Genomic DNA, 27,749 nt, shown 5'->3' on the forward strand with positions numbered 1-27,749 from the left:
AGACTCATCCAGTCCTTGCCCAAAAGGTCACATTGGGAAATGCATGAATTGTGGCACCCTTAAAGAAAAATATTTTATGCCTCATCTAAATAAAAGTTTCTCACACTCACCACGGAAGTTTTACTTACTTAATATGCATTGTCTTTCGACATGCTCTGAAACTTCATGTACAGTAATGCATGAACCATGAGGTTACAAAGCAACAACAATTTATTCTGCTGTCAGAATGGATGTTATGTTATAATCCTTAAAGCAACACTCAGGTTGTTTGCAGACGTTGTGACCATTTGCGCTTATTCTAGTTGCTCAACAGTGCAATGTATGTGAGAAAAAGTCCTGGGGCGGCCCAGATGCTGGCCTAATCAGGGTGATTTAATTGTGGGAGAAAAAAATGTTTTGAAAGCTTTCAAGCATTTATCAAAGCCCAAACCTCCTGCAATTATTTGATAAAGATGCATCAGGGCTTCTGTCCAAGATACAACTCATGGTAAGGCTGTGGGTAATTTAATCAGACTACCTAGGTAGTGTGTATATTTATACACGTCCTATGAGGATAACTTTAGCAAAGTAACTTGAGATACTTTGGTGCCTTACGTACACTCAGCAAGCACATGGAAAATATGCTGACTGCATATATAAGTAGTCTCTCAGAATGGGAGAATAGGAGCAATGAAGGTAGAGACACTTTCCTCTGTATTGACCAATTACTTCACCTCTTTTCCCCTTCAGTTTACTCTTTAGAAGGGAGACCTGTAAAAGCTGGTATAGTTTGACACAGACAAAGATTTTCCATAGAGTGGCTGCACTGGTAAACAGATTTAAACTCCAAGGACACCATTAACAATGGTGAAAGGTATAAATAAAAATTAAGAATCCCTTCTTCCTCTATACTTGATAATGGCGACCTCACCATTCCTGGGGGGGTCACAAGGACAGCTCTCTCTGAGGAAGGTGCATTCTATAATCTTGATACAGTTACTATTCATATTCCTCATCCTCCTGTGTTCAAGAAATACATCTATCTGTATTTTCATTTCATTTTCATAGGCCCACAAACCATCTTCTGCATCTAGCGTAACTAGAAGCAAGATTCCCAGGTTTAATTTACAACTGACTTGCTACGTGGCCTTGGTCACATGATTAAACATTACATTTTCAAAAATCAGCCCTTACTTTCAGCTGCTCTGTTTCAGACACTTCAGATCTGATTTTCTAGTGGCTTGCACCTCATGTAGCCATGTCCACCTGTGCAAAAATGAGAGTTTTCTGACATGGTAGTGCTTGACACCCGCAGTGCAGATGCAAATAGCCATGCAAGGTACGAAGTAATGGCATTCAGATCCTTGTTTCTCAAGATGGGTATCCAAATACACACACATCCAAATTAGAAGCTGCTTTTGAAAAATCTGAGCCTTAAACCTTTCTGTGCCTAAGTTTCCCCATCTGAAGAATAGGTCTAATACCACTTAACCTATTTCACAGGGCTCTTGTGAGATATACTGAATTACTGTTTCCCCAAAGGCCCTTCAAATCTTTGGAGAAAGGTGGTACGAGCCATATTCCGCAGTCCTTACTCAGGCACAGCTTCCAATAGGTGTATGGGACATTTGCTTGAGTGATATCTGCAGGATTTGGCACTAAGTGGAAAGCATTATCTCCTGTGTGACCAAACAGCCACACAACTGTAGGTTAACAAAGTATCTTCGAGACCAAATATATTTTAGATTAATCTAAGTCTAAATACGTAGATAAATTTAACTACAAGACATATAAAACATAAAACTGAGAACAAACATTTATGAAATCAGGTTTATTAAAACTTTTCTACAAGTCAGACTTTATCATCTAGGTTTCCACATATATACATATGTACAGGTTGGACATAGTGTTTTTAGCTTTTGTGGCAGCTTTTCCACCAATATATACAGATTTACTTTTTTTAGGTTTAAACTGTATCACAGATACAAATGTCAAGCAATCATGAGCGATTTAGTGCAATACAGGTACTTCACCCTTCTCTAATGCTCATGATTCTGTCAAGTTAGTATTGCCAACAATAATTCACATTAAACTGCTCTTCAACACCTCAGTTATTAAGACGCACAAACAACAGCAACTCCCTCCCCCCTCAAAACAGTAGGATATATGTACAAAGTACACAGTACATGAGGTATACATGGCATTCTCACAATGCATGGTGGTATGGTAGCTTGCCAGGGGTTAGTCCTTAAAATAACTGCATCATTATAGTGCTATTCTGTCAATGTACAGCACAGTCATTTACCCGTTTAACAAATTCATTTTAGGAACTGTTTATATGTCATCTTAGTGAACCACTTTTAATACAAGTTGATATTTCTGTACATAATCAGCCAGGCACACACATGAAACAAAGCAGAAATCTTAGGTAGGACTAGGCTTTACTTATCCCCGACCCAGGAAAGCAATGATTATTTAGGTGTATTCATTATCCACATAAATTTGAAATATTATGCATAATCATGTAAAAAAATTAAGAAAAACAAATGTAGCCAGAGGCAGACGATACACCTGAACAGTCAAGTACGGATGTCTGGAGAATTTAAGTTTCAAGACCAACCAAGTTTTTGTACAGGATTTTAAACCTAAGAGACAGTGCCTTGTAAAACTAAGCTAACAGGAAACAGAAGGGTTCACATATCCTATACAAGACCCTTCTCTCTCTTTTCTAAGACAAGGTGCTCCAACCTATGGTGTTGTGTTTTGGTACACGAACATGTGCTAGCACCCTGAGCTTACAAGAGTATAGAATTAGATATTCTTTGTCACAGTTAGGCTTAAATAAATTAAAAATGCATCTTATGTTCAGGGAGACGGTATTATATGAAATCCAACTGAGAGGTCAGGTATCTTCTCCTCCTTAAAGGGTTACTGGACTAATCTGCCAAAAGCAGTAGAGGAAGACAATAGTGTACATTTAATTATGGATGGATCTTTAATAGCTTCATATAATATACCTGCTAATAGCAGGATCTACCTGACAAGTGAGCAGGTTGTTGGATTTGGTGGGTCAAGACCTCCCTCCACCATTAAAGTGCACTTATAGTCAGAAAATTACTCTATAAAACTGGCAACAACATGCTTCTTACTGATTCCTCTCTTATTAATTTCCATGTCAGATTTGGTCTTCCCCCATTTAGTCTTTTCACCATCAGGGCTACACATTCCACTTAATACCTATGTGGGAAAATGGGAGGCCTAGCTTCTTTTTGTCTGTCTCTTACATCACCAATAATAAGATTCTGCAATCAAAGATCACCTGGCAATTGGGTGGTTGATGATGATGCATGAGGCAGAATAGATTCCAGCTTTGCTCTTCCACAGCTGTATTGGCCCTGCAGTGCTAATAGTAAGCACTTGCCAGCAGAGTAAGCAGATATGACTCTGGATCCGCTGAGTAAATAGTTGCCTACCTTGTTTATTTACTTGTTTTTTAAACATAGTCACTTTTCTGATTATAATGACACTTTAGAATGCTGTGCATTTGTAATGTGGAAAAATGAAACCCTAAAAAGATGCCATGTGTGAGAACTGTATGAGGTTTTTGGAGATTTCAGGACTAACAGAAGAAGGAACTTATATCATCACCGTCTCCATGATGCTCTGGAACAATCTGATCAGAAGTTCCTACATCCTGGTCTACATAGCCAGGTTCCAAAACTGCTTCAAACCAAGGATGAAGCAAGATCTCTGGAGCAGTGAGTCTTTCCGAGGGTTCCCGTCTCAGCAGGCTACGAATGAGGCATCTGGCTTTGGGAGAGACATGATCAGGAATACAGAACTGTCCACGGCGGATTTTAGAAAACAGAGTACTAGGGTCTGAGTCATGGAAGGGATAGCGTCCTACTAGGAGGGTATACAGCATTACTCCTAAACTCCAAACGTCAGCTGATTTTCCAGAGTAGGTCCCTGTTGTGTTCAAGATCTCAGGGCTGACATATGCTGGGCAGCCATGTTTATCTGACAAGGCATCATCTTCCCCCTTGATGATGTGAGTGTCTTCTAGGCTTTCTAGTCTCAGCTGAGTCCTGAGGAAGAGAGAAACAGACGTACAGGTTACAAAACTGTTTTAATAATGAGCACAGAGATAATTTAACACACAAGGCTGTCTGCTGTTACAACCCCTACCGCAGTACTGTGACCAAAGAGAGAAAAACTTAGTTGTGAACATGTAGCAGAGAAACTCAAGAGTGCTAGACCTGACCCAAGTACAACAAAGGTACAGCTACAGTATCAATGTCACACAATACCACATACTATGGGGAAAATAATGTTATTTGTAACCTATATATTGTTAAAATTCCACAATCGAGGAATACCACCGAGTGCCATTCTACCTAGTACCTACCTTGTACTGTAACTGTGCTTGGTTAATTTACTAGTGTTATTACTATTTCCAGTTTAACAATGAGAATGCACCATATAGCAGCATGCTTTTTTTAAATCTCAAAGTCCAGATCCCTTTTGCACACATAATCATGATTAATCCTCCTGCTCACTTATATTTTTTCCAGATGACATCACATGTCATGCTTCAATGGCCATGTCTTTCTGCAGGTATAGGCTCATCCTAGTTCCTAACACAGGTTAAGTAGAAAAGTTTTACATTAGCTGAGCAGCCATTCCTTTGCTCTTGAATGGCTCTGTTCTGCCTTACAGCTTAATGGTGCGTAAATGCATTAACTGCGGTGTGTCCTCAATGTGACTTCCTATCATAATGTAAAATACCCATCGGTTCTGTAAACGGAAAATATGACTCAGCCTATGCTGTTGGCCTCTGATTGGCTGCTGTAGCACTAAAACATTGCACCTGTGCTTCTTAGACTAAGAGAGTCTCCTAACATTGCTTAACCCTCTTGTTACCAAATTTGACGCATATGACATTAGCCTGTGCAATGCACATTTCCAAATTAGAAAGACTGCATGCAATGTAGCATTTCAGCAAGGGTTTTATCTTAGCATAGGTGGGAAATGCTGCCACAGTTTCTTTCAAGAGAGTTAACATTTTTTTTTTTTTAAAGCTGGAAAAATATAAGAGGCACTGTTGGAACAGCTATCTCGCTTTGTGCTTCAATAAATTAAAACTTAAGAGATACTAGCCAAGTTAAAATTATTTTAAAAAGTAAATGTTCTTATGTTTTACTGGGACCTTAGTTATTACTAGTGAAAGAATTTTAAAAATGTTCTTCTCATGGTTAATGTTGTTTACTCACTGCAGTTTTAATGAGAATAATAAAGTAGCTCCTTTCAGTTTTGCATTGTGCCATGCTGCAACACGAGGGCAGCAGACACTGCACAGAAATGTTTGCGTAAAGATTTTTTCCCTGTCTGAATAATTTTAAAAAAATCAGAAATAGTTCTACCAACCTAGATTTTATAAATCTAATTTTTATAAAGCCTATACTTTGGGCTAAATTTGACTAGACAGTGTCTCTTTAAGCCGTACGTTCTACAAGGAGCTCATTTAACATTTGGGTTCTCAACATAAGATGTAAACCTCCTTTTAACCCCTTCATTTCTGTGTATGTGTGTGTGGCTATGACCACATGCAAAGTGCATCACATTATGTGGCATTTAGGTCTTAAAATAGGGACCCTGTCCTCTGTAGAGGAGGAGAGATAAAAGCTTCTACTTTCACTGTAAGTGTAACTTTGAGTAAATTGAGTCTAAACTATACTAACAGAGTGACGGAAATGTGAGTTTACAGATCCCTTCTGCAAAAGAAATTGAAAACCGAAGCCCTCATCCTGCTATGAGATCTGTGCTGGTAGATCCCTGCACTGATTTCAGTGGGGCTTTGTAAAGGGACAAGAGTCTATCCGCAAAGGTCCAATTACAGTACTGCAGCCTAGATTCCTTACACGTTTGTTTTTAAATCAGAGTTGTTTTCCCTTTGTTTTATAATGCCCCAACCTCGTTTCATTTACTGTCTGTGCCTTTTTCTCATTTCACTTTGAATCTGATGTTCAAATGCAATGTGTTTTGACATCTGAAGCTAATAAGTTCTCAACTCATTATCTGTTTGTACACCAAACAATTTAATCTGAACAGCTGCTGAATCAGACAGGAACCTATGCAAGGTAAGTTGTACACAAACTCAGAGGAAAAATAAATATTTATAAATCAGAGCCATGACGTTAGGCATGCGCAGGCACCCCTCTCCCAGCCCCCACTCCACACCAAGTTGTACACAGGACAATTTGCAGAGGACAGCTGGTTTAGAACCCTATTTCACTTCTCTACAGTGTTTCCCCCCAAAAGAAGCTGCCTTTCCTCTAGTCCGCTCTGAAGGTTTTGCAGAACTTTGATTCACTTGGATAGAGTTCTCCTCTAGAAGGGCTATTCCTCCCCGCCACCTCCATAAAGGCCACTCAGTGAGCATGACTTACCTTTCTTCAGTAGAAAAGACAAATTTCCTGAGCTTGAGGTCACCCAGCACAATGGCTGATTGGTGGCAGTGAGCTACAGCTGAGACGATCTGCTTGAAGAGCTTGGCAGCCTCCTCTTCTCTCAGCCTTTTACAGCTCCTCACATAGGAGTGCATGTCCCCAAAGTCCTTCTCAAGGAAAACATAGGCCTTGGTGTCGCCCAGAATCACTTCCACTACCCCAGTGATATTCTTATGAGATGGCAGCTGAACATAAAGTCGAATTTTGTCCTGGTAGTGTTTGAGAGGGAACACCTGTAAAGACAAAATTTAAAAAAAAGGATCTCCATTACCAGGAGTGCTAAAGCTGGTCTACCATACAACAAATTTCCACAGACAATGCTGAGACAACTAGATGGGAGCCAGCCCTCAATATCAACTATGTTAAAAGCCGCTACTGAAATAACTTCCAAAAATATTCAGATATTGTTAATCTGAAAGAGAAGAAAACTTTAAGAACAACTGATGATTTTGCCTTTCAGTTACTCTGAGGTTTCACTGCAGGGTGATGATCATGGTTACACTGTAAAGTCCTAGTATGCAAACTGAAATAGGTAAAAGGATTAAACCCATGGATGTTTAATTCAGGGAATGGCAGGCAGGCGGATGTTTTGTAAGGATTTGACAGTGTTCTCTTGGTGACCTGCTAAACTTCGTTAAAAGTTACTCACATCCTAGGCCTGACTGGAATCAGTGACACACATGGAATGTCATAATTTCTATTCATTTGATATCTCCATGGAGAAACTTGGGTACACAACTTACAATTCCCACTTCACATCCTTCGTTACCCAATATTACAGTCATTAAAACCTCCCCCTTTTGGCCCATCGGTCAAGGAAGGGTTAGAAAATAGTCCTGATCATCATTCGAGCCAGGCAGCAGGTGGCAGCAGTAAACTCAGAGTCAGCAACCAGCCCATTCAGAAATAGGTCCAAGAGAACAGACAAGCATAGTGTGCTCTTTAAAAGCCCTGCTGACATCTCATGGAAAACTCTGCAAGCAGGGCTAGTCAGGAACAATTCTGCTGTGTGTCATTGTCAGCAGGGAACAGAGGGAGGGAGCAGTGCTGATGGGGCTCCATTTGGCCCTCTCTTTTTAATCTAAAGCATTTGCATGGAAGACTGCCTGTTTCTCCTGAATCTGTCTGCTTCTCATCTTTTTATTTCTCACCTTACAAGCCACAGTCCTCTCCACATCTACTAACTATAGCGACAGTCACTGTAATCCAATGAGATCTGAGTGGGGAGCCCGATACCGCCCCAGCGCGGATCTAGGCGGGGGAGGCAGCGCCACTCAGAGAGCAGATCGAACTTTTCTCACTAGCGAAGCCGGCTCGAAAGTCACCAGAACTCCCCCAGCCTGGCTCCGCTTCACCAGACCTCAGCCGGGCCAGTCCCTGCCTGCCACCGCCTCCCCATCCCACCGGGCTGCCCATCCACAGGCTCTGTGGCTGGCACAGATCAATGGGAGGGCGGTGGCGGCAGAACAATGTATATAGTGTGTGTGTGGGGGGGGCTGCTGAGAGCCCCTGTGTCTGATGCAAACCCCTTCAAGCCAGGGGTGCAGCAGCACCCCCGCACCCCGAGTTCCAGCACCTATGGGGGAGCCCAAAGCCTGCAGTTCCCGGGCTGGGCGAGGGAACAGCAGCTGGCCTCCAACCCCCGCCCCCCCCCCCGCAGCCGGCTGATCCCCCCGGGGCAGCGGGCGCCTGGCGCTTACCTTGCAGCGCAGCTCCTGGCCCGTGTGGATGTTGAGCGCCCGGGACACATGCTCCCTGTCGGCCAGGGGCAGCAGCAGGTAGCCGGCAATGAGGCTGGGGCTCTGGCCGCTGCCCGGCGTGGGGCCGCTGCCCGGCGAGGCGGGGGCGCACGGCGAGCCCGGCGCGCTGAGACAGTCCTGGGGGCTGCTGGGGCACTCGGAGAGCCGGGGGCCCTTGGCCGCCGGGGCGTCCTCGCTGGAGCCGTCCGGCAGCAGCAGCCGCTTGGAAGGGGCGCTCCGGCAGCGGGCGGCCGGCAGCAGGAGTCCCGGGCTGCGGGGCTGCGCCTTGCGGCTCATGGGGACGGAGAGGCGGGCAGCGGGCGGCGGCACACGGCGGAAGGCGGCCGGGCGAGCGGCTTCCCAGCGGGTTGTCCCCGGCCTGGGGCGCGCCCCAGGCACATAGACGGTGGGGAGGGGTGGCTCCCACGGCGGGTCCCCGCGGCAGGGCAGGGCAGGGCAGGCGGCGGCTGCAGGGAAGGGCTCCGCGGCGCGTCCCCCCCCCAGAGCCAGACGGGGGCAGAGGCGGCTGGAGCGGCGGGCAGGTCGGTGCCTCTCGCCTCCCTGCTCGGCGCGCGTGTGTGCAGCGAGCGCGGCCAGCCCGGACTGTGCCCTCCCGGCGTGACTCACCCCGCACACTCACGCGCGGGCTAGCTGTCAACAGGGCAGGGTTGCGCAATGGCGAGGAGGGCGCATCTCCCCCCCCCCCCCCCCCGGCGCCTGCCTCCAGCAGCCAGGCACAGCGCGCCGAGCAGCAGCCGGGAGCTTTTTCCACGGCCGCTGCCAAAGACCGGAGCTGGAGAGCTTAAAAGTTCCCCTGACGCAAGGGGAAGTGGGCAGGAGCCAAAGGAGCGAGGCCCGCTCTCATTGGTGCTCCCGCCTCATTCAGGACACAGGGGATGACTGAGGGAGACTGGGACGGGCCAAAGCGGCTCTCGCGTATCGCACAGCAGTGCATGCAACGGGAGGTGGGGGGGGCGGCATGCAGCTGTGGTGTGTCACACCCCAGCAGTGTGTGCGCGTGCGGCTCGGTGTCACCCTCCAGCAGAGTATGGAGTGTGCGCGCGGGGGCGCGTGCAGCTCTGGTGTGTCAGACTCCCGCAATGCATGGGGGTCAGGTGTGCTTGCCGCTCTGTGTCACCCTCCAGCAGGCAGTGCATGCAGTCTGGGGAGGGGGGGGGGGTGCATGCAGCTTTGTGTTACCTTCCAGCAGTGCATGCAGTGTGTGTTGCAGGGTGTGTGCAGCTCTGTTGTGTCCCACTCCAGCAGTAAATACCATTCCTTGTCAGACCCCAGCAGTGCCTGCAGCTGGGTATTTATTGCCAGAGGCTCTGATCTGTTACACTCCCGCAGCGCATATAATTGTGTGTCCAAACCCCCCACCTGTCGGAGAGCTTTTCAAACGTTAATGGATTTATCCTCACAAAACTCCGGTGAGGCAGGGCAGCGTTATTAATCCCATTTTAATGGGGCACAGAGAGATCAAGTGACTTGCCAAAACACATGCAGAAAGGAACTGTGAACTGAATCCAGATCTCCTAAATCTTTGGACACTGCCCTGACCATAAGACCACCCCCTTCACACCTTGGAATTACCCCTTGCATGACCACCCTGCCCCGCACAAACTAACGTTGCATGTGTAAATCTCCATCACTGCACACAGCTGCATTGCATAGGATTCTGCTGTGTTACTTAGCAACAGTGTATGCAATGTGGCTTTGCATGCAGTTCAGATATAATCTAGCAGTAAGGCATGCAGTTTGGCATGGCTCTGCTGTCACATTCCTACAATGCGGGCAGCTAGGCATTTAAAGTGGTGGTACTATCTGTGGCAATGCATTAAACTAGGGATTACAGCATTGTTTTCTCAGATCACTGTGCCATTCCGTGCAGCACTGATATTTTTCATGCCAAAGTTCAGAATGCAGCAACAAGTCGATCATAGAGAACTTTTGATACAAACTGAGACCCGATCTTCCATTTTTTAAAGGTGCAATTTTTACATACAAAAATTGTACCCCCACAATGAACGTGTAAGTGGAAGTCTAAATACTTATACCCCTTACTACCTGATTATGAGTCCAAGTCTAGGAGTGAGAGGCACAAATAGACAGATATGGAGACAAAACTGGATCATGTGTGAAAAAGTTGCATGGAGACCACTCTTTTTGAAAACGTGTCCCTAAAAGTGGTGTTAACATTTTTTCTACCAGCAGTTCTGGGAAACTGCCAGAAATTTCAAAAGCTTATGCAGTGGTTAGCTGCCATATGGGCCATCAATCATCATTTTGTTCTTACATATCCAAACTTCAGCAGACATGGAACTCACTTGGCTAGTAATGCTGGACTTGGTGGACTGGAACTGAGACCTTGGTAGTACTCAGTCGTTGGCCCCTTGCTATTGGGAGATGAGACCTGCCTGTCTGCCTCCAACAGGTGGCGTTTGAAACAGCTTTCTTGAGATGTTTATTTGGAGAAAGCCCAACCCTCAGGGCCCCTCTCCCTGAGGCAGAACAGGTGCAGAGTGGGTTTGTCCTACTGCAGACGTAACAACATGACAGAAGGGACATAACTTGATGCTGGTGGGTTTAATTTGTGCTATCCTGAAGCGCAATGAAAGACGGGGTCCTGCAACAAAGTGGATGAGGCTGCACAGAACTTAAAGGAAAGAAAGGCCTAGTGGGGCCACAAAACATCAAGACATCCCCCCAAAGGCCAACTCTCCTAAAACTGCTCTTACAAAATAAAAGAGATACAGAGATTTCCCTAAAAATGGACCAGTGGACACGGCTGAGTTCCTGCTCAGAGTGGATGCACAAGAGACGGACAGGACACACACAAACACCCTCCCCACAAAAGACACATATAACCCCATGATGAGCTTCACCAAGGGTGGAGACCCATGCAGGCAGTAGAGAAAACGTCACTTTTTCCTTCTGCAGCCCATGCCTCTCTCAGCTACCTCTGTTTTCTTTTTCCCCATTAATGGCTTTCTTCACCCATTCAATATATTGGAGATAGGGATTTTTTTTTATTTTATTTTTTATTTAATTTTTTTTTTGCATTTGATAACCCAGCTGTGCACCACTGAGATTTAGTGCATAGATGGGATAGTAAAAAAAGGCTAACCCAGTCAATGTGGATCTGTGATCACAGCTATACATACTGTAGTGTAATACAGGTCCCTCTCTATTCCTCGTAACTATATTAGCATCCCCTGCCTTTGTTATTCACTGTTTGCAAATATTCATTTGAACTTATTGTAGAATAGGTGTTTCATCTGTTGACCAGTATTTACATGTGTCTTTGATTAGGACCAAAAATATTCACTATTTGTCATGTTTAAAAACATTTCACTGATCCTATCGGGTAGAAGAAATAGCACCTTGTGACTTAGGTGACTGATCATACCCTGTGAATTGCAGAGTCAAACTAAGCAGCTTGCAAACTACGTGGTGGCTGAAAATGGTGGCTCCAAATTAATAACAAATCGATTGGCAGAAAGCAGGAGGAGCTCACAGATTATTTGCAAATGGAAAAAAGAGCAACATAGCCAAGAAATGTTCCCTACAGATAATTCAGCCAGCTCTAGTTTTGACAGAATTCTTCAGGAGGAAGAAAAACCAAAATGTGCTATTTGCACACACACAAATGCTCTGTAATACAGCACTGAGATTTGGATAGCAACACAATGGGCCTCTCGTCTACTAAACTATATGCAAATAAACTAGATTAGGTCTTTTCCGTCAGGAAAGGCTACAGTTCAATGAATGCAGGTATTTGTTGCGATTCTTAATAGATAACCACTCTGTAGCTTCCTATATGCCTTCAGCTACTTTCAGTGTATTTAAAGAAACACATGTAACTCTTGTGCTGGATGACTCATAGCATAGCAGGCCCATTACTTTGTTTGAACATAGGAAGCATACGTCAAAAAGGGATTTCCCAGGGGCTGCATTTTCTCTCTTTTCAGAAATACGGTTCTGTTAAAGGTCTGCAGATTGTTTCTGAAGCAGTTCTCGTCATCCCTCAAAACATACTATTCTATATTCTCTCTCTTGTAGATGAAATATTCCTAAGTGAGAATCTGACCTTTGTCTTTTCTAATTCTGGGAACTTTGCAAGTTTCATTTGGCTTGTAGGATTTAGCTTAAACAAATAGGAGGTTATTTTCTACATCTGAAATAGTGTTGTTTTACAATAGTTTTTTGGGTGGGGTTCTAATATGTGTGGACACTCTGCACAAGACGAATAGCTCCTTTCCTATGTATACTGTTTATTCTCCTTACTACTCAGACAGTGAAAGAAATTACTGTATCGCCTACTAAAAGTGGAATAAAGCTTTGAATCAAAACCCTCACTATGCAGCCATGTGTACAAGATGTGTACATGCCTTCAGTCCCAAGCCTGCGAAGGGATCCACCCATATGGCCCCTTTATGCCTGCACAAAGTAGCACTGAGCTCAATATCTCTTTTAAGAAGAAGTGCCTCATTGAGCAACCATTTCATCTCATTATTAGATCTCTTCTCCTGCCTCTCCCCTATCTTTTTGTAGCTTCTTGTGACCCACACTTGCTGCATGAGGTCTCAAGTTAGGCTGGAGTCCTGCAGACAGCTCCATGTGGCACCTGCCCAGATTTGCTTGCAGGATCGGAGGCTTAGGTCCTGATCCTGCAAAGACTTACGTATGTGCCTGAGTTTATGCACTGTGATTATCATCATAGTTGATTTGTGTTCCAGTAGTGCCAAGAGGTCCCATTGTGCTGATCACTATGCAAACACACTGTAAGAGACAGTCCCTGTCCCAAAGAGTTTACAGTCACCTTGAATGGTCCCTTAGAATATGTGTTAGCTACTTATACTAAACAATCTGTTACAGCTTGCATTTAGCTGTGATGCTGAAAGTACCTTTCCAGACCTGAAGAGAGCTCTGTGTAAGCTTGAAAGCTTGTCTCTCTCCCCAACAGAAGTTGGTCCAATGAAAGATATTACCTTAACCCCTTGTCTCTCTACAGTCTAGACAGACAGATAAAGGGTGTAAGGGGAAACTGAAGCACAGAAGGGAAATGACAGAACTGCAAACAGAACCCAAATCCCTGCCTCCCAGTCCAGCACTCCGTTTGCTAGACCACGCTGCGTCCCCAAGTAGTCAATGAGATTACTCACGCTGTGTAAAAGTTAATGCATATGGAAGGATCTTTTCAGACTCAGGGCCTTAGATCTGTAAAGTGTTCAGGGCAGGGAATGTATCTTTCCTTATTTCTGTGATATACCTAGCATAGGTTTGGGCACTCAAAGTATAATATTATTAACAAGCATATAGTAGCAGTAAAAGGAGGCCAGACATTAATAAACCCATTTAAAAAACCATCAGTAGCAGTATGAGTCATACTTGTTGGGTGCCACCATAGAGTTGTCAGAAAAGGTCTATATTTTGACCCACAATGTTTTTTCCACATGCTGCATTGTAAAACTAGAAATTATTTCTGTACACTTGTGCTGTTTTGACCGTTCAAGAAATGCCTGAAAAATGTATGCAAATCCTTGCTGTTTACTGAACCCACGAGGCAACATGGTTTTCAGCCATGGCAGGGGAGCGTGCAATGGGTGACAGGTTGCCGTGCTTAGCAGTGGACTTGAATGGTAGCATGCATGCCTGACAGCGGGGGGTCTGATAAGATGACTAAGCATAAGAGAAATTCAAAGAAAAGATGCATGAAGAACTACACACAACATTTGAGCATTACACATTTGCAGAATGTGGGGCCCACAGGTTTTTCATAATACGGCCTTTCCTTTAGCTTTTGTGATTGATTTTTAGATATCGTATGACATGTTTTAAAATCATTAGGTCATGTTCCCTTGCTTTAAAAATCAGAAGACATTATTAACAAGAGTTCTACTTCCTCTCCCTACATTCTCCTTAGTCAGCTCCAAGAATACTGCAGCAAATAGATTTTTACCTGCTTAGTAAACACCAAGGGTGAAATTCACTCTTGCTCAGAGGGCCAGCGTTCCACCCAGGTGGCATTTATGTTCCACTTAAGAACTATTTAAGGACTTAGGAGGTGCACAGGCCTTTGGGCTATTTACCCATTTTATGAACCCTTTGTGCAGGCTAATGCAGCAGCAAAGTAGCTGCAAGCCCAGTTTGGCACACGAGGCCCTACAGAAAGCCCTGGCATTGGGGCATTACAGGATGGGTCAGGTGTAGACAGGCGAGTGGCTGAGGTAGGGATTGGTGCCCCTCTGTGCCACTTCAGTGTCATAGCGGCATAAAATGAGCATAGTCAGTGAGAGTGCTCTAGTCTGCCAAATCGGGCCCTGGCAACGTCCAACTAGGCTAAGGATGCATCTGGCCTGTGTGCTTGCACAGGGATGAGTTTCACTCCAAATGCATCTATGAACATTCCCAGAGGATTTATTTAATCCTGTGAGCATCAAGGTGGGTAATGCTATAAAACATACGTCAGTGCAAAAGAGAATATACAAACTGAATGCACTGATGCCAGGAAGAAATATTGAATTTGTAGACTAGTTTTACTATTCACACACCATAGTAATTAAACAGTATAAGCCAAATCCTCAAAAGGATTCATGCACATACCCAGATTTATGTACCCAGATAGGGGCATTTGTGCACCTAAATTGGCATGCATGCCCTTTGTAAATGCAAACAATGTTATCATTTATTTGTGGAAGCACCCACTGTGTAATAAATGTTTGGAAAATACCTAAGGTACCAGCTCCAAGGAGCTCACAGTCTGAGGACATGACAAAACTTGGCTGTAAAGACAAAATCGTGCCCTGGAAACAGGCAGTAAAGCATGCTGCCTGCTGGGTCCTCTGCTAGGACTGTTGGGAATCCTGACAGCTCGGACAGGATTCTTCACTTGCAGCTGGGGTAATATGCTATGGAACTCATGCTGACGCTCTCTGGAGAAGAAGCACGCTGCACCTCAACCAGCAGCCAGCTAGTACTTCCAGCTGACCGTGGCATATACATTCCGAATGCAAGGAAAGATCTAGTAGAACACAGAAAGTTCAGAGCACAGGTGAAAGGCTCCACGCTGCCTTTTACTCCCATGAACACACCAACATGTATTTTTAACTGAAATAGAGATTCTTCACTTTTCTTGCTTGGCTTTTCTGGCTACATTTCCTGCATCTGCTAGATTCACACTGTTAAAAAGCAGAGGGAGATTTCTATGGTGGGTAGTGCTCTGTCTACAATTCCCTTACCTTGATTTGCTATTTTATTTATTTACAGTAACTTCTGTGGGCAGTCCTTTGCAGCAGGTACTCTTGGTCTGCCCTCTCCCATCCACCATGATGGATTTGTCATGTTTCCCTAGACTCAGAAATTATCTCAGCAAATCCAATTTCCAGCCCCCTTATCTTTAAGTAGTATTGCTTAAGACAACAAAATGACTATTGCATGACCAGTCATGTCTCCCTTTTCAAATGCTTGGGACAGACATGTTTCATTCAATGATGTGTCTCGTGATGGACAGAATAAATCTAAATTAGAGCAGGTCACTTACAATTAAAGTGACTGTCATGGCAAAAAATGAAGTAATAATTTCAGTGATCAGCCAAAAAAGCCATGGCACACAATTATTTTAGCTAATATTAAATTGCCATTCAAAATATGAAAAGTCAAATATCTTATTTAACACTAGAAATTGTTCCAAGCCATGTAATGATATTTAAACTACTGTAATAGCAAAATCTCCATACGCTACTAAGCTGGCCATATACAGAGCCACATTTGTAACAATGCGTGGAGTTGGTTTATTCAGAGTGATAAAGACCATGACTTCTTACAGAAGCGGACATAAAGACTATAAATCATGTTTTCTGCCATGGAAATCACATGCATGGCAAACATACTAGAATTATAGATACTAGAATTTATTAACAGATTTTATGCTAAAACAAGATTTAACACACACAACAGAAAAACAAAGCAAAATCAACAAACTTAAATGTAATGGCATTCTTATGTACTGCCTCGATATATGCAGGCATTCTCAAGATGGGGGTCGCAACCTCTCAGGGGGTCATGAGGTTATTACCTGGGGGTCACAAGCTGTCAGCCACGTGCCTGGTGGGGCTTGGGCTGCCAGCCCCATGCCCACATTAAATTAAAATTCAATTAAATTTAAAATCCCTGTTTTTAATTTGTAAGGGGGGTTGCCCTCAGAGGCTTGCTGTGTGAAAGGGATCATCAATTCAAAAAGGCTGTAAATCAGTGGTTCTCACACTATCTGGAAGTGTTGTTAGAGATGGCATTGGCAGGAAATATAAACAGTCCCCTTTAGGGATCAAATCACAATGATGCAGAGTCTCATGAAGAGCATCTTCTGACTTTGCTCCTTTCCGGTCTAGGGAGCATGAAAGCTTTTTCTGTTATTTGAGGTCTCTTTGAAATTCTCACATTGGAGGTTCAGATTTTAAACCTCACATCATAATTTTGCTCCAGAAGTTGATTGCATAAGTTAGAACAGTGAGAGAGTGTCTTTCCATTTCCCTTCTGGTCAAGATATTATTATTCATACTGAGTTTACAAGCAGACCGTTCCTTTGATAAACTCCCTGTGCAATTCAATTCACACGCATGTTTTCAACCTCTGTTTCATGAATTGGAATAAAATTAACATAATCTCTTAAAACAAACTGCCTATTTAGGTCGTGATCCTGGGAAGATTTAGGCACAAGCTTAAGTTTGTACACTGTGGGTGAAATCCTGGCCCCACTCAAGTCAGTGGCAAAATTCAGTGCGGCCAAGATTTCATCCCATGAGTAATCCCATTGAAGTCATTGAGACTACTCAGACTGTATAAAGTTAAGCACATGCATTGTATTTTGGCTGCTTAATGATCAATTACTTTTCACTTCTGATATTTATTAATCAGTGACTCGGAGTCTGGTAGCAGAATTTCCCATCTAAGCATGTGATTTTACTATAAGAATTAATTTGGCAATATTTACCCCATTGATTATACCATTAAAAAGCTCTCCCCCCGCATTAGTATTTCATTGCCAGAAAAATAACTCATTATCCATGCAAGCATTTACCATTTGAGGGAGGGATGGCTCAGTGGTTTGAGCATTGGCCTGCTAAACCCAGGGTTGTGAGCTCAATCCTTGAGGGGGCCATTTAGGAATCTGGGGCAAAAATTGGGGATTGGTCCTGCTTTGAGCAGGGGGTTGGACTAGATGACCTCCTGAGGTCCCTTCCAACCCTGAGATTCTATGATCTTACTTGCAATCACAGAATTTATATCAACAGACATGGTATTTGATTCCTTTGCAGACTAAATATGTATTTGCAATGGGGTGCCTTCTATTCAAAGCTACTGACTGTAAGGAGAAGAAAGTAGGAAGTTACGTACAATTACACAGCACTTTTCATTCAGAAGGACCTCAGATCTAAGGTACTTCCCTCTCTAAATTACTGCATTTTACCTATTATTGAAATGCTGCTAACCAGTATAGACCACAGTACAGCAAAACATACAGCCCGAGATCAGTATGCACAGATGTTTAATCAAAGAGGTGATGAACATCAAGCAAAAGCTTGAGTGGACTTTAGACAGGGATTCAGTAAATTCTCAAGTTAGAGCTTAGGCCGTGATACCAAGTTTTAAACCCTCTACTCTTGAACAAAGTGACATGGAATATTAGTGATCACAGGTAGTCAGAACCTCTGTTTGACATCTCCTCAACAATAGGATGACCAGATAGCAAGTAGCAAGCATTCTTCCAGGCTGGTTGAGCTCACAGCTCAGGAGTGGTAATGATGAACATATCTTTCATTCAGATGCATGTTCTTATCAGCATAAATCTGTGGTGCTGTTTTGTTCTTCCAAGAAATCCTGGCATAATTACTTTCCTAATCACACTGTGGGCACACTTCACGGATTACACCAATTTGGAAACGTCAGATATCCCCTAACTTTGAAATAGGGAATTCTATTAATTCAGAAGAACCTTTCCAAGTAAGAGAACTTTTTAAATGGCACCCACTTTAGGGCACTATTGAAAGCTCTAGGGTAGGGCTGCATGGATTCTTTTGCCTGTTCTTTCAACCAGCTATATCTTTAATCACTTATGGCCTGACCCCAAGAGGATCCTTTATTTTAGAGGGCGTGACAGGTGCTCTCAGTATCTCTTAGGAACAGGCCATTGATTTGTATGCCTCCTGCTTCCTTCCTGAAACAGGTTTAGGTATGTGTGACTTTTCTTACTTTTTTTAGGGCATCTCTTTACAGAAAAATGCCCTTGATTCTCCTTCCTATAATCTTGTTGTAAAATTACTTGACATCAAATAGTGAGATAAAATATACTCTTTGATCCTTTAATGTATGCATGCTTATATATGATAGCTTATAGCAAAAACACATGATGAGTTGAAACTTGAACTGTGCTTAAGAGTCCACTTCCATGAATCATAGTGATTAGTTTATTCATTGCCAATACTTCATTTCTGTGCTTTAATTTCTTGAAGTTTTCTTCTTCTTCTAGAGCTGGGTTTCTTCATAACATGGACCACTCTGAAATAGGGTGGTTGTCTCTTCTCCCCTATTCACTATTGCATAGACAAAACCAATGCTCAAGAAATCTTTTTGCAAATGAACAATAAACACCCACTACCAAGAATAAACAACATTGGGTTTCTTGTGAACTCCTAGGCCTCAATTCCACCCCATGCTCCAGCCACTTTGCATTGCTCCACCAGTGCTGAGCACCTGTAAACCTTGTGGGCCTGGCCTCCCAGAGGATACTCCCTGTGTAGGGGGATTCTGAGACAGTATAGGAGCTGCTGTAGGGGCTTCTATGCCTCCTTGACTCTCAGCCTGAGGGGGCACGACTAAGGCTTTCCCTTCCTCACATAGCTGTAACAGGCCCTTGGAGCTGTTAGCAGCTGGTGTATGTTAGAACACCCTGAAGGCTGTTCTAACACTTGTGTTGGGCACCAGCCCACTGCATAAAACCCCCAGATTGGGACAGTGCAAAAGACGCTCCGCACACCCCACCCATCCATCCCACCATCAACCTCAGCCTAGACCAGTCCACAAAAGAGATCCACTTCCTGGACACTATGGTGCTAATAAGCGATGGTCACATAAACACCACCCTACATCGGAAACCTACCGACCGCTATTCCTACCTACATGCCTCCAGCTTTCCCCAGACCACACCATACGATCCATCGTCTACAGCCAAGCTCTACGATACAACCGCATTTGCTCCAACCCCTCAGACAAAGACAAACACCTACAAGATCTCTGTCAAGCATTCTTACAACTACAATACCCACCTGCTGAAGTGGAGAAACAAATTGACAGAGCCAAAAGAGTACCCAGAAGTCACCTACTACAGGACAGGCCCAACAAAGAAAATATCAGAACGCCACTAGCCATCACCTTCAGTCCCCAACTAAAACCTCTCCAACGCATCAAGGATCTACAACCTATCCTGAAGGACGACCCATCGCTCTCACAGATCTTGGGAGACAGGCCAGTCCTTGCTTACAGACAGCCCCCCAACCTGAAGCAAACACTCACCAGCAACCACATACCACACAACAGAACCACTAACCCAGGAACCTATCCTTGCAACAAAGCCCGTTGCCAACTGTGTCCACATATCTATTCAGGGGACACAATCATAGGGCCTAATCACATCAGCCACACTATCAGAGGCTCGTTCACCTGCACATCTACCAATGTGATATATGCCATCATGTGCCAGCAATGCCCCTCTGCCATGTACATTGACCAAACTGGACAGTCTCTACATAAAAGAATAAATGGACACAAATCAGATGTCAAGAATTATAACATTCATAAACCAGTCGGAGAACACTTCAATCTCTCTGGTCACTCAATTACAGACCTAAAGGTCGCAATATTATAACAAAAAGACTTCAAAAACAGACTCCAACGAGACACTGCTGAATTGGAATTAATTTTCAAACTGGATACAATTAATTTAGGCTTGAATAAAGACTGGGAGTGGATGGGTCATTACACAAAGTAAAACTATTACCCCCATGTTTATTTCTGTCCCGCACCTCCCACTGTTCCTCAGACGTTCCTGTTAACTGCTAGAAATGGCCCACCTTGATTATCTCTACAAAAGGTTTTCTCCCCGCCCCCCCGCTCTCCTGCTGGTAATAGCTCATCGTAAGTGATCACTCTCCTTACAGTGTGTATGATAACACCCATTTTTTCATGTTCTGTATGTATATAAATCTCCTCACTGTATTTTCCACTGAATGCATCCGATGAAGTGAGCTGTAGCTCACGAAAGCTCATGCTCAGATAAATTGGCTAGTCTCTAAGGTGCCACTAGTACTCCTTTTCTTTTTGTGAATACAGACTAACAGGGCTGCTGCACGTCAATGGCAGCTGAGGATTGGACGCTCAATACTTCAGTATCAATTGGTAAATCGTTTTTAGTAAAACTTATCAATAAAGAGCCATCCATTCTATCGCAAAAAGGGCAAAGGTCTACTCTTGGCCCTGCTCATCTCAACTCCAATAAGCTGACCGGTGGGAACACTGAGGCCAATAGCTGTTCCATGCATTTGTAATGATAGAGTTTGTTCAAGGACTGCACTCTATGCAGTTAATCTGCTTTAGGCAATTGAAAATCCTATGCTATATATCAGTGATTTCTATGGGATTTATTTAATGATGTCATAAATATAAAGGGAAGGGTAAACCCCTTTGAAATCCCTCCTGGCCAGGGGAAAGCTCCTCTCACCTGTAAAGGGTTAAGAAGCTAAAGGTAACCTCGCTGGCACCTGACCAAAATGACCAATGAGGAGACAAGATACTTTCAAAAGCTGGGAGGAGGGAGAGAAACAAAGGGTCTGTGTGTCTGTCTATATGCTGGTTTCTGCCGGGGATAGACCAGGAATGGAGTCTTAGAACTTTTAGTAAGTAATCTAGCTAGGTATGTGTTAGATTATGATTTCTTTAAATGGCTGAGAAAAGAATTGTGCTGAATAGAATAACTATTTCTGTCTGTGTATCTTTTTTGTAACTTAAGGTTTTGCCTAGAGGGGTTCTCTATGTTTTTGAATCTAATTACCCTGTAAGATATCTACCATCCTGATTTTACAGGGGGGATTTCTTCATTTCTATTTACTTCTATTTTTATTAAAAGTCTTCTTGTAAGAAACTGAATGCTTTTTCATTGTTCTCAGATCCAAGGGTTTGGGTCTGTGGTCACCTATGCAAATTGGTGAGGCTTTTTATCCAACATTTCCCAGGAAAGGGGGGGTGCAAGTGTTGGGAGGATTGTTCATTGTTCTTAAGATCCAAGGGTCTGGGTCTGTAGTCACCTAGGCAAATTGGTGAGGCTTTTTACCAAACCTTGTCCAGGAAGTGGGGTGCAAGGTTTTGGGAAGTATTTTGGGGGGAAGGACGTGTCCAAACAGCTCTTCCCCAGTAACCAGTATTAGTTTGGTGGTGGTAGCGGCCAGTCCAAGGACAACGGGTGGAATATTTTGTACCTTGGGGAAGTTTTGACCTAAGCTGGTAAAGATAAGCTTAGGAGGTTTTTTCATGCAGGTCCCCACATCTGTACCCTAGAGTTCAGAGTGGGGGAGGAACCTTGACAAATGAGTATTATCAGAAATACTATAATGTATCTGGAAGGATCCCATAATTATTTAAGTCCTGGCTTTATAGGGCAAGTCCTGGACATTCTCAAAAAAGATCTTTCTGATTATAAAAGAAACCAGCCGCAATTTAAATGATGCTTCAGACATCATATGTAATTGCTATTAAAGTAAGGCAGGTATCTTCTGCCAAACTGTTAAATTTCTTTCCTTCAAAGAGTAAAAGGATTTTAGAGTTTACAGGCTGAACTTGCTATTCAAGTTTCAGGACTTCATAGACATTGCCTAACCCAAGATAGGGAAGAAAGGAAGGAAAAATCATTTATTGTGAGACAGGAATGTGAACATTCAAAGAATACTTTCCACTTATTGCATAAAGTGATCTGGGTGCTGACCTACTTGTTTTCCTTTTCCTTATAATATTGAACTTCAGGGTTGCTTGGTATTTCTCATATCTTTACTAACTTACCCAGGAACTTTAATTACTAGAGCCTGGGTACATATACGCAAAGTGCCTGATTCAGAGATATGCTGAGCACCTGCAGCTCCAATTAAAACCCTCCAACTTGATCTCAGGATCAAGCCCTAACTCTTAAAATATGGTAAACAAACATGTCCAAGAAAGTAATCTCTCGTCTAGCATCGCTCATAGGAATGCAAGGATAATGAACTTCAGGAATATCCACATGTAGCTATCTGAGAATATATTAATCTGAACCCCAACCTATAGCAAACTGGATCAGGCTGCCGAGAACAATAGGGCTAGTTCAGTCCGGCAACTGTCTTCCATTTTGCAGGTACACATCACTCTGCATACAATTGTGCACATGTATTTATCTCCCTTATATGTCCAAATTCCTTATTTGCAGACACATTCAAGCACCCTGACATCTTAGTGATCAAAATTACTGGTGCCACAATTTTGCAGCTGAAAACACAGGATACATCTACACTGCAAAAAACCACAGCGGTGAGTCTCAGAGCCCAGGTCAGCCTGCTTGGACTCGCAGGGCTTGCATTACCGGGCTAAAACGAGTAGTGTAGACCTTCCAGCCTCTGAGACCCTCCCCTCTCCCTGGGTTTCAAAGCCTGGGCTCCAGCCCAAGTGGGATCATCTACAGTGCTGCTTGTAGCCCCGTAATGTGAGCCTGAGTCAGTTGACCTGGGCTCTGAGATTTGCTGCCTCGGGATTTGTTTCACAGTGTAGACATACTGACGGGGTGCACTTACAGTGGAATGAAAGACCCACAATACTGATGCGGCTGACACGGATCAGCTGACTTTGGCTTGCAGAGCTCAGACTACGGGGCTGAAAATTGCTGTGTAGACATTCGGGCTTGGGCTGAAGTATGGGCTCAGGGACCCTCCCCTGCCACACAGGGTCCCAGAGCTCAGGCTCCTACTTAAGCCCAAACATCTACACACCAATTTGACAGCCCTACAGCCCGAGTCAGCTGACACAGGCTCGCTGCAGGTATTTAATTGCTGGGTAGGCCTGATTAAACACAAGGGTAAAATTTGGCCCAGGAAGTGCAGTATTAGTGCAATTGGATCAAAAGCTGCGAGAGATTTTTCCAACAGTGTTTCTCAAAGATTTTGGGGTTTTATTTAAAAAAGTGTTGGAGTAAATCTAAGCAGACTTGAAGATGAAAGGAAAAACGTAAGGCAATTCAGGACATCCTCCTCCCCATGTTTTTAAAAACTATAGTTTAACAATTACAAAACTGCATGTTAGTTTAATATGGCCTATACGCTAAGTATAAATTGGGTTAATAAAGGTCTAATGAAGTAGCGCTTATAGCAACAGTAACAATGCATGCATGAAACTTGTTGTTATTATAGAATCATAGAATATCCGGGTTGGAAGCGACCTCAAGAAGTCATCTAGTCCAACCCCCTGCTCAAAGCAGGACCAATTCCCAGTTAAATCATCCCAGCCAGGGCTTTGTCAAGCCAGGTCTTAAAAACCTCTAAGGAGGGAGATTCCACCACCTCCCTAGGTAACCCATTCCAGTGCTTCACCACCCTCCTAGTGAAATAGTGTTTCCTAATATCCAACCTAGACCTCCCCCAGCAACTTGAGACCATTACTCCTCGTTCTGTCATCTGCCCCCACTGAGAACAGCCTAGCTCCATCCTCTTTGGAACCCCCCTTCAGGTAGTTGAAGGCTGCTATCAAATCCCCCCCTCACTCTTCTCTTCTGCAGACTAAATAACCCCAGTTTCCTCAACCTCTTGCAACTCAGTCTTTGCAACTCAAGGTATGCAGATATCCTATAATATTTGTATTGTTATTATACATAAGGTTAATGAACTAAAGTGGTTTATAAATAAGACAATTCTTCTCACCTAAAATATCAATGTGAACCCCCTTGGGAATTCCAAATTCATAAAGTCTGAAATAAAAGATTTTGAATATAAGTACAATGTGATTAAGGGCCAGGACCTGTGATTAATACTGGACATAGACCAATACTTTCAAAAGTAACTAATGATTTTGCATTCCCAAACATGAGATCCAGATGCTCAGCACTTTCTGAAAATCAGGCTCCCTTAAAAGGTCTTGTTTTGGACATCCAAAAATAGAGGCACCCCAGATCATGTCACTTTGAAAATCTTGGTCACGGTGCCTCCTACCACGAGTAGCTCCAGCGACGACAGACTTCTCACTGGGATGGCTCGCAGTAGGAAACAGTGCACGCAGTAGCAAGCATTTTGCAGGTTGGGACCTAAACTGATATCTTTAGAATGCTTTGAAAATGAGCACACTACCGACAAAGAAGGTTACATTTTGCACATACATTTTATTTACAAAACGCAACATTTTAGAGGTTGCGGAAGAAAAACAAACAAGTTAACCTGGAATGCTTCACACTTGGCAGTCTAAGAAATGCTTTCAGTTATAGCTGACACCTTCAACTTTGCCTTCAAATAACAATCAGTTACACAACCTGCTTACAATCAGCAGCTTATCTCACAAGACCTCCAATAACAAATTTTCTTTGTGGTAACAGTGTGTCCAGCTGACTTCTACGGCATTGGTCGGGTTTGTTTATTCTGACTGTCAATCGCTCTTTTAAGTGCTTCATCTGGCACAAGATCTGATCTCTTAACATCTAAATGGCTACAGCCAATTTTAGGGCAGCTGTTAAAAAGAAAAATAAATAAATCAGAAGAATGATATTAGTCATCTGAATGTAGCATTTGTTGTTTTATATTTAATTCCCACCCGCCCCACAGAGTAACTTTGTCAGTGACTTACTGCAGCTTTTCCTTGATGGATAATAAATCTCTGTTGGGGAAAAAAGTCTAATTATCTTAATAGGTGGGAGCTGATGTCTAAAGGGAAGGAGTGTAATGAGATATAGAGACTTTTACCTGTTGACCACTGTCTTAAATCCAACGCGAGTTGCTTGTGTTACCAATAATACAGTTACTTACTGTAATCCTTGTATATTGCTTTACATCTTCAAAGCACTGTATTCTCCCCCCACCAATCTATGGTGAATAAGTATTATCCTCATTATATAGACAGGGAAACAGATTAAAGAGGTTAAGTGACTTTCCCAGAGCCACCAAGTGAGTCAGTGGAAGAGCTAGGGTTATGAAAAATCATGAGTCCTCACAAGAACGGAGGGAGAGAGGATTGTGTGTCATATTAGTGATCTCTAAAAATAGGACAAATACAGAGTTTGATACTTGGCTGCAGGTAGACAGGTAAAGTCATATTCCTTCTACAGTGAAAGATATTCAGGGATGGGGTATCTTTTTCCCTTGCTAATGGAGCCAGATGTGTATGGATAATGCCCCCAGTTAAAACATTTGTGGATTTTGGAACCTAGTTTCTTTTTGAGAAGGAATTTTGTCTAGGACTTGGAATGTAGAGTCAGCTCTCATCGCTTCTATTCCAGATTTTGTCCCTAGCTTGCAGCGTCTGCCTTGGGCAAATCACTTAATCGCTCTGTGCCTCAGTTTTTCAATCTATAAACTGGTTAGAATAATAATTATCTGTCTGATAGAGGTGTTGCAAGGCTTAATTAATGTTTATCAAGTGCCTTGAAAGCCTCATATAAAACACTTCCTGTAAGTGTTAGCACCACTGTGACCAGTGCATGAAATTCTCCCAGGCTGTGGAAGGCTCAGTGCAAGGTGTTGGGAAAGCCACACAGCAGTAGGCAGCAGTCCCCTAACGTGCAGTGGAGCTCAGCTGCTTAGCAGGTTTCTTTGTGGGAACACAGAAGGTGGAGGCTGCAGACAGGCCAGGTGAGTGGCTGAGAGACAGCCAATGGTCTGTGAAGTCCAGCAATCAACTCTACAGGCCCTGAGGAAAGAAGAGTATGCAGCTTGCTGTAGCAAGTACTACATCGCTTTGCCTATAGCAATGGCTGTAGCTCTAGGATGAGGATGGGGAGAGGACTCCGTTCCTCACCCTGTTCCCTCAGCTACATATTCATCTCCCTGACAAAGTGCATTAAATTGGGCTTTACCCGACAGACCAGGTTTTGCCTTTAAACCACGTTAAGAATGTTTGCTCCCACTCGAACACTGCTGTGAAGAATGCAATCATGTAGCAGCACAATAGAAAATGGTTTACTCCAGCTGGGAGCTTGAGAGGGTAGGACTGAATGGTTTCTATAGACCTAGCAGGTTGTGGCATTTCAAAAACCCATTCTGTATTTCCAGAATAAATGTTAATTACCCAGCAACTCAGCTCACTTTAACAGACAGATATACGCAGAACTTAGAGCTACATGTAGCATGCCTAACTGACCTTTCTAAATTTAATTAGAGCAAAACCCTGTTATTGCGGTCATGTGCATTTCTAACATACATAGGATTACATCAAAAATACCCCCTACATTAAACAATGTTAAGGTTGCAGGTCAAGCACTCAAAAGTTTGTTAATGTGCCATTTCCTATCGGGAATTCATACCTAGAAAATATGAAAGTGACCATTCATTGTGGGTAAGCACTGAGATTTCTCAATTCAGACAGCTGTTTCTGGGTCCTGATCTGAAGTCACACCAAGGTAATAATGTAAATACAAAGGTCCTGTGTTTTCAATATTTACAAGTCAAACATTTTATTGTGAAATCTGGACATGAGGAGACTCTCAAGACCTTTAACCACATGTGGGGAGTTGACCCAGGAGAAAGCTGGAAACAAAGGTTTAAATTTATAAGATATACACAGTTTTGATTGAAAAAGATGTTGAGGGATTTGGACAAAGAAACTGACCTTGATTAGGTTTCTTTATGGGAAAGGGGATATACATCTTCAATTTGTGTAACTCAAAGAAAAATGTATAAATTACTGTATAGATGGCATTTGACTCTAGTTAAGATCCATCATGTTTTTGTTAGTAGGGCGGTGTTCTGGTGGAGGGTTGCCGGAAAAGGGGAACATACTTGATCATGTGGTAGTGGTGTCCAGAAATTAGTTGTTTTTTTGGAGAAAATTATTAAAGAGATTCATCTTATGACAAAATGCTGGCTTCCAAGAGATCCCCTGACCTGCTTACTTAGTGCTCCAGCAAAGGAGCTGCATTTTAAAAAGCAATAAAAAATAAATTAATGTATCGGTCTAACAGGTAGACTCTGTATTTCACGTTATTGGAAAAATGTGACTCCATCTCCTATGGAACGGGCTACAATAAAATATGGACTGTTCTTGTAATGGAAAAGCTTCCATACCAAGTACATAGAAAAGAAGTGCCAAAAAGAGGATAGGTATTTAGAAATTTGGTCACTCTTTCTAGTGTACTCAGAGGAGGAGGGCTCTCAAGCTGGCAAGCCAGAATCTTTACCCATGTTCTTTGAATAGTAACCTGATACTGAATAAGTAAGGTACAATGTAGTACGTTAAAGTTTTATTTTAACTTTGC

The 27,749-nt window shown here is 43.1% G+C and overlaps 2 protein-coding genes across 2 annotated transcripts in view; both read right to left on the reverse strand.

Annotated features, from left to right (window-relative positions):
• Nucleotides 1-1,795: 1,795 nt before the first annotated feature.
• TRIB1 (tribbles pseudokinase 1) lies at nt 1,796-9,004 on the reverse strand. The gene is made up of 3 exons (XM_073330143.2): nt 8,189-9,004; nt 6,429-6,721; nt 1,796-4,067 (listed from the first exon to the last, which is right to left on the reverse strand). The coding sequence occupies exons 1-3, from the start codon at nt 8,522-8,524 to the stop codon at nt 3,599-3,601; spliced, it is 1,098 nt and encodes a 365-aa protein (XP_073186244.2). The 5' UTR covers nt 8,525-9,004; the 3' UTR covers nt 1,796-3,598.
• A 15,644-nt stretch (nt 9,005-24,648) lies between these two features.
• The window catches only part of NSMCE2 (NSE2 SUMO ligase component of SMC5/6 complex), a 187,717-nt gene continuing 184,616 nt past the window's right edge, over nt 24,649-27,749 (reverse strand). Inside the window, 1 exon segment of the mRNA XM_073330157.2 lies at nt 24,649-25,009. Within this exon segment, the coding sequence (XP_073186258.2) occupies nt 24,895-25,009 (115 nt within the window). The 3' untranslated portion in view covers nt 24,649-24,894.

Source organism: Lepidochelys kempii, chromosome 2 (genome assembly GCF_965140285.1).
Source record: "Lepidochelys kempii isolate rLepKem1 chromosome 2, rLepKem1.hap1, whole genome shotgun sequence".
In the NCBI taxonomy this organism is placed as follows: Eukaryota; Metazoa; Chordata; order Testudines; family Cheloniidae; genus Lepidochelys; species Lepidochelys kempii.